The sequence below is a fragment of the Amaranthus tricolor genome, chromosome 5 (genome assembly GCF_026212465.1).
Source record: "Amaranthus tricolor cultivar Red isolate AtriRed21 chromosome 5, ASM2621246v1, whole genome shotgun sequence".
Taxonomy (NCBI): Eukaryota; Viridiplantae; Streptophyta; class Magnoliopsida; order Caryophyllales; family Amaranthaceae; genus Amaranthus; species Amaranthus tricolor.
This window is the reverse complement of record NC_080051.1, coordinates 17,313,062-17,320,855: the sequence shown is the minus strand read 5'-3', so window position 1 is coordinate 17,320,855 and position 7,794 is coordinate 17,313,062. Positions and strand designations below refer to the sequence as shown.

Below are 7,794 nucleotides of genomic sequence, written 5' to 3'. Positions count from 1 at the left end.
AAGAGAGTTTGTCATGACATGTTTTATGGAGGTTGTTGGTGGGAGAGCACATTGGATTTGGAAGGTTTGATGATGGTGACATAAAATAAAAAAAAGTTTCACAATGAGGAATGTGTTGATATTTTGTGGTTATGAAGAAAGTTGATTGGAGTGATATATTAAAATCACTAGATTTCTTCATCATGAAAGAAAGTAAAGGGTTCTGTTGTTTGGTTTCTTTACACTCGTTCACCTCTAAGTTCAGGGTTTGAGTATAATAAAGTTTGAACCAATGAAAAAGAGAAATAAATATGAGTTTTATGAAATAAAATGTAGTTTTAGTCTTGGTTTAGAATCATAATTTATACTAACTCCATCAAAATGGGACATTGAGTTGTTGACCAATCAAGTTAGATAATGAAAAATTATTGTATAGGTACCATCATTTTGTCGGCATTGACAAAGGTTTTTGATAGTGTAGCCATTTATATTAGCGAAAGCCAAAAAGGCTGATCGTTGGTTTGAAAGTAAGTTACACTACCACCATCGATGGGTAAGATATGGGTTGAACAATCATTTTGAAGGGTTTAAGAGGAAATTGTTAAGATGGGAGTGCTAGAATCACTTCTCACCAAAAGATCAAAGTTCTGATACCATGTAGAGAGTTCATAAGAGCTTACATAAGTGTTTAAAATGATTGTTATACTAATCATAACATTACATTATATTTATACTAGAAAATGAATATCTAAAATATTACAAAATAATATAAATATACTAAAAATTAAGATTACATATAATATTATCTATAAATAATTACAAGATAAAATAATTATATTTCCAAGATAATCATCTTATCAATCAAAAGTTATATTTATTGATATGTTGAGATTAAATTGATATGTAATTATTTTCTCTATTAATAATCACTTGAAACAACAAAGTAGAAAATGTTACTCCGTCTGTTCTGAAATATTTGATATATTACGATTATTGACAATATTAATCATTCGAGCTTATTTCATAAATTACTATTTATGTGCAAGAAAAAATATTGTCAAATATAAACTTATTTAAATCGTCTAATTGCATATTTACTATTATTAACTTTTTGGAATTTAGTTATTATAATTATATATATATATATATATATATATATATATATATATATATATATATATATATATATATATATATATATATATATATATATATATATATATATATATATATATATATCCAAAACTCCTCTTAGTTTGAATAAAGATGGGAGGAAGGAAGTAGATTTAGAGTCTCAAGAATAAACGACATGGGCCTTTAGAAAGAGGGACACCCTAAAAAAGTAGTGCAATTATTTAAAGAGATTCTCATTCTCATAGGGTGACTGGTGATGAGATGAAGCCTCATAAGTCATTCCAGAGTGTACTGAAAGTAGGACCAAATACTTGAGGAACATTTTCTACACTATACTTCTGCTAACTAGTCGTGCACTTGTACTCTTGTCTACTAAGCCACTCATTCATACTTCATTCTTAGACTTTAGGCTATGTAATTTGTTGCATCTTACTCATATAATCGTCGTGGAAAAATCAACTCTTTGTACTTTCTATTTTCTACCATGTGTAACTACTTGCTCCCTTTCTTATTAATTGAATATTAAAAGATATGATACACTCTTAATTTATGATTAATTTTTAATTTATAAGTTAAAATATAGTCAATTAAAATCTTGTCTGATTCGTCTTATTGTAAAGATTATCAATATCAAATTTTTATAATTTTTTATTATACGTGATTAAAAATATTAAAAATTGAATTAGTATATTCAATTGTATAAAAAAACGTTATAAGTATTTTGAAACAAAGAAAATATTAGCTAACCATCTCAATGCATATTATCAAACTTCCACTAATTTTTGAAAATATTAACCAATTTTAAAATAAAATTTTCTCCAAAATTCGATTTATAAATTAATACTCCCTCCTATTCAGCTTAAGTGTCTCATTTACTTTACGCACTCTATCCAATGCACTTATTCAATCCTTAATATATCGAGTTATGTATAATTAAAAATTATAAAAAGTTGATATAAATAATCTTTACATCAAAACGAATCAAATAAGATCCCACATGACTATGTTTTAACTTATAGATTAATAATAAAATGCAATTTAAAATTGATAAATAAATAATGTCTCAAAAGTAAATGGGACACCTAAGGTGAATAGGAGGGAATACGTAGGAGTGAAAACCTAAAATCCATCTAATAATAGATATGATTTATGAGTCAATCATGTACTTACTAAACTAGGCTATATGAAGTGGTACTTGCATCACAGCTTAACTTTGGCACTACTTATTAAACAAATTGACTTTCATAAAATTCGTAAATTATAAGTTAAAGGAAAATTTGCAAAGAAACACCTTTTAAAACCTTTTTTTTGTAAAGAAACACCTTTTATAATTTTTTTTGTAAAAAAACACCTTTTAAGAGACTTTTTTTAAAAAAAAAACACCTTAAATCAGTTTCCGGTGACTTTTGTCAACTTTCCGGCGTTGACTATGCCAGTCAACGCCGGAAAGTTGACAAAAGTCACCGGAAACTGATTTAAGGTGTTTTTTTTTTAAAAACGTATCTTAAAAGGTGTTTTTTTACAAAAAAAATTATAAAAGGTGTTTCTTTACAAAAAAGGGGTTTTAAAAGGTGTTTCTTTTAAAAAATTTTAAAAAAATTATTATTATTTTTTTGTTATTATTATTATTATTATTATTATTATTATTATTATTATTAAATTTTTAAAAAAAAAATTTTTTTTTTATATAATAATAAAAATAAAAATTTTTTTCAAAAAATAATATTAATAATAAAAATAAAAATAAAAATAAAAACAAAAATTTTAAAAAAAGTTAAAAAAATTTTAAAAAAAATTAATAATAATAAAAAAAATAAAAAGTATAAAAAAAATATAAAATAACAATAATAATAATTAAAAAAAATAATAATAATAAAATTAAAATTAAAATTAAAATTAAAATTTTTTTTTTAAAAAAAGAATAATAATAATAATAATAATAATAATAATAATAATAATAATAATAATAATAATAATAATAATAATAATAATAATAATAAATATTATTATTCTTTTTTTTTTAAAAAAATATTTTTTAAATTTTATATTTATTTTTAATTTTATTATTATTATTATTTTTTTTAATTATTATTATTGTTATTTTATATTATTTTATACTTTTTATTTTTTTTATTATTATTAATTTTTTTTAACTATTTTTAAAATTTTTCTTTCTATTTTTATTTTTATTTTTATTTTTATTATTAATATTATTTTTTAAAAAAATTTTTATTTTTATTATTATATAAAAAAAAAAAAATTTTTAAATTTTTTAAAAAATTAACTATAATAATAATAATAATAATAATAACAATAATAATAATAATAATAATAATAATAATAATAATAATAATAATAATAATAATAATAATAATAATAATAATAAAAACAAAATAAAAAAATAATAATTTTTTTTAATTTTTTTTTTGTAAAGAAACACCTTTTATAATTTTTTTTGTAAAAAAACACCTTTTAAGAGACTTTTTTTGAAAAAAAAACACCTTAAATCAGATGCCGGTGACTTTTGTCAACTTTCCGGCGTTGACTGGCATAGTCAACGCCGGAAAGTTGAGAAAAGTCACCGGAAACTGATTTAAGGTGTTTTTTTTTTAAAAAAAGTCTCTTAAAAGGTGTTTTTTTACAAAAAAAATTATAAATGGTGTTTCTTTACAAAAAAGGGGTTTTAAAAGGTGTTTCTTTGCAAATTTCCCTAAGTTAAAATATAATTATATGAGATCTTGTTTGAATCGTTTTGATTCAAAGTTTATGAAGTTCTAGTTTTCATAACTTTTTAATATGCATAATTAATTAATTGGAGATATAACAATTAATTTTATATATTGAATAGTGTGAAAAAGTAATTGGTGCAAGTAAAGAACGACGGATGAAATATGATAGTTTTATTTATTTATTTATTTTTACAGGGTAAATTGAAAAAAGTATAAAGAATGAATAATAATCAAAATCATGACCTTAACTAGAAAAAAGTAATACTTACTCGAAAAACTCTTACATTTTGAGTCACATAATGCTATTTTTAGAGGGACGAATAGCGAGAGTAGTTTGGTCTTAATTAAGTGAACTATTTAACGAATTAGATGTACGAATTAGGTAGAATAGTAAATTACACTACTATTATTGTTTGCGACATAACTGGGACTCTAAATAAAGTCTATAATCAGAATCTATATCTAGTGAGAGATTGAGAGTAGTCTTAATTTGGTGTCACAACTGGTAATACAAAACACGATCTACAACAGTATCACCAAATTTAGTAGTGAGAGACAGACAATTACTACTACTGCAAGGACATTGCTAGTACACATTTTGGTGTTTCAGACTTAAAAGCTGTAAACAATTCCTATGATTTTAGAACATAAAGCATCCAAGCTTGCACACATTCACAACCCACCAAAAACATGGCAAATCTATTAGGATTTTTAGTTTTTACCTATGAAAAATAGAGCTTAGTTATATTTATTCATCGGCTAACTTATTCGTTATTAATAGATTTCAAAAGTTGTGAAATTGTATTCACAAATGTCTAAATATTTTATTTGTCTATTAATTGGAGTCGTTTTTTCTCTAAAATGTTACGGAATCAACTCAGCTAAAAAGTTAAATTGATAGTTGATGTTATGCTTTAAAAATACTCCCTCCGTTATCTAATGTTCTTTTCATTTGGAATATTTCACCTTAAGGGTAGATGCGGCACATGCCAACCTCATACCTGGCGCAGAAAATTCTACTTTAGATGAAGTGTGTTTGAGATTCAAATCTGTAACTTCTTGTCAAGCAAACTCTAATACCATATTAAAAAACCAATTTAACTAAAAGTTCAAATTAATAATGCCTATAGATATATTGGACGATTGAGCAACTATGAGCAATTCATGACAATCCCTATATTTGCATTAAGAATTTAAGAACAAAAAGGAAAGCACAATTTTATCAATTTCAACCCGTATTACAACATACTTCTAAGTTCTAAATTCTAACAAGCACGGAAAGGGAACTCTAATTTAACAAAAACATAGATGGAAATTAAAATTCATTACTCATGATTTAAAACTACAATCTTAAAAAACAAAAATAAATACAACCCAAAAAAACTAACAAATCTCTCAAATATGAGAAAATTGATTAATTTACTTGAATTTTTTCTTCACAATCCCTACATTTTATCTCAACACTTTCCTCTTTTCTCTACACCTAGAAAGAACCAGAAATTCCTCCACAATTCCTCAATTTTTTGAACCCTAAAAACTAACATATATAGAATAGTACAATTAATATTCCAATTATAAAATTAAATTGTATACAACTATAAATCATCAAATAAAAAAAAAAACCCACCAAAAATAAAAAGAAATGAAATAAATTATATATATAATTACCAAGAAAATTCAAAATCAATCAAGCTGGACTTATAATATCCATACACACAACAATGCTATACAGAACATCATCATCTTCATCCATCCCCAATTATTCCTTTTTCCTGTAGATGAAGACAACCCTTCTCGAAAACCGGGTGGGGATGACAAATGAGTCGGCCCACCATACTCTTCACCCGAATAACTCTCCGGTGCCGGCCCAATTGCTGGTGGTTGTGACGCCATATACGGTTCACTTTGACTTCCACCTCTTAAATTTACCCCTTTACCCTTCCCTCCTTCACCAAAAATCTCTTTAGGTAAAAGAACATTTGAAACCCCAAAAATGGCAACTGGTTTTTGATCAAATACTGTCTGAATAACTGTTGTTTGAATAATCCCAGTATTAATCGCAACCGACCCGTTTACCCGACTAATGTTTAGGGTAAAACTACCCGCCCCATTATCCTCCGTTGCTAAAGTGGGTTGAACTGGGTTAACAATCGATTCAAGTGAACCCAATGGATAATAACTATGAAGAACATGAAATTTCAGTACTAAAGCTTTTTTATCTGCTGCTAAAGCTTGTAATTCAACATTTGATGGTAGATTTGCAAAAGCTTCATCAGTAGGGACAAAAAGGGTAATTCCAGCACCACCTTCATCTTCTTCGAATTCCGAAACTACCCCTGAAGCTTGCAGCATTGATGCAGCAACATTGAAAGCATGACCATCGATTAATGCCCGTGTGATGTTTAATCCGGGTGGAGGTGGCCGGGTCTCTGATGCCATTAGATCGAACCCGTATGGAATTAGGAATGAATCAACGGTGAAGATTGAGAGATTATACGGCACAGTTTTGATGAGAGAGATTACATTGGAGGAAATAGAGTTGTTGTTAGGCGGGTGAAAAGAAACGACACCGTTTGGTGGGTTGAATGTTGCGTTTAAGGATCCGAGATTGTTCGGAGCTCTACCGGTTGTTTGGAGAAGGGTCGTGATTATGAGACCCGTGGATTTGATTTGACGAAGATCCGGGAAAGTAAGGTATTGTAAGAGGATATGGTAACGGATAACGTCGGCTAGAGTTTCTGGAGATTCTTCCGTGAAAGTTGGGGTTGAAGAACGGAGGTAGGAATTCGGGACGGCGAGGATAGTAAGAGAGGATCTTCTAGAAAGTTCGTCGGAAATTCCAGTAGAGTTAAAGAGGGAAGTGAAATCTGAGAGATCTGGGTATTGAGAAAGAATTTGAGGTATGTTGAGAGTATAAATTGGGAAGATTAAGATAGAGATAAAGAAGAATGTCATAATGGTGATGGTATAATGGGGATTTTGTAAGAACACCATTGTTGTGAAGTGAAGTGAAGTGAGAGAAAGGAAAGAGAGTGAGAATGAAAAGAAAATAATGGATGATTATTGATTATGATGATGAAGATGGTGATATTATTGGAATAGAACAAACAAAATAAATTAATGTACTGTTTGGAAATAAGTATTTCATTTCAAATTATCAATTTCAATTATGAAATCATAAATGAAAAATTTGAGAATGACAAAATAGTCATTCTCAAATTCTTAACTTTAACTACTTTAAAAACAATGATGGAATTGGATTTAAATTCAAATTTGAAAATTATTGATTTGCCAAATAATAAATTTGAGTCAATTTCAAATATCCAAATGAAATCATTGTTCCCATATAGGACATATAAAAAAGAACAAGAATAAAAAAGGTAATGTGAAGTATTTATTGTGTTAATTAATTGATATATAAAATAATGAATGAAATGAGTATTAAAATGAGTTGGTTAATGCTTAGTGCAAGTTGGTGGTAGTACAAATAAGATTATGATAATGGATTGAGGATAGAATATGAGATTGTTGTGTTGGTGAGAGATGCTTTGGTGTAACTTATGTTCTACAGACACCATTCACTTTGGAGCAAAGGACAAAGGATCAAAAGTTTCATTTTTTCTCCTCCTTTTTTTTCTTTGATGGTGATGAATTTTTAAATTTTTCTTTATGGTTTTGTATTCTTTGAGTTGAAATTATGACATATAGACTTAGATATGGATCAAAATATTGATTATATTAAAATCATCTGTTAAAAATATTTAACTTTGAAATTTATAAGAAATTATAGTTGTGACTTTTTTATTTGCAAATTATAGCCACGAAAAAAAAAAAACATTGTTGCCAAATTAATGAATTTTGGTGGCTTAAACAAGAAATGACTTGTCTGATATGGCTTTGGCCTTTGACCTCTTTTTATTTTAATTTATTTTAAAAAATTAATTTCTAATTT

General features: G+C 26.5%; 1 protein-coding gene across 1 annotated transcript; it reads right to left on the bottom strand.

Annotated features, from left to right (window-relative positions):
• Positions 1 to 5,149: 5,149 nt before the first annotated feature.
• Positions 5,150 to 6,913, bottom strand: LOC130814299 (fasciclin-like arabinogalactan protein 4). Its single transcript, XM_057680409.1, has one exon. It carries the CDS (start codon positions 6,834 to 6,836, stop codon positions 5,541 to 5,543), a length of 1,296 nt encoding a protein of 431 aa, XP_057536392.1. The 5' UTR covers positions 6,837 to 6,913; the 3' UTR covers positions 5,150 to 5,540.
• Positions 6,914 to 7,794: the final 881 nt, after the last annotated feature.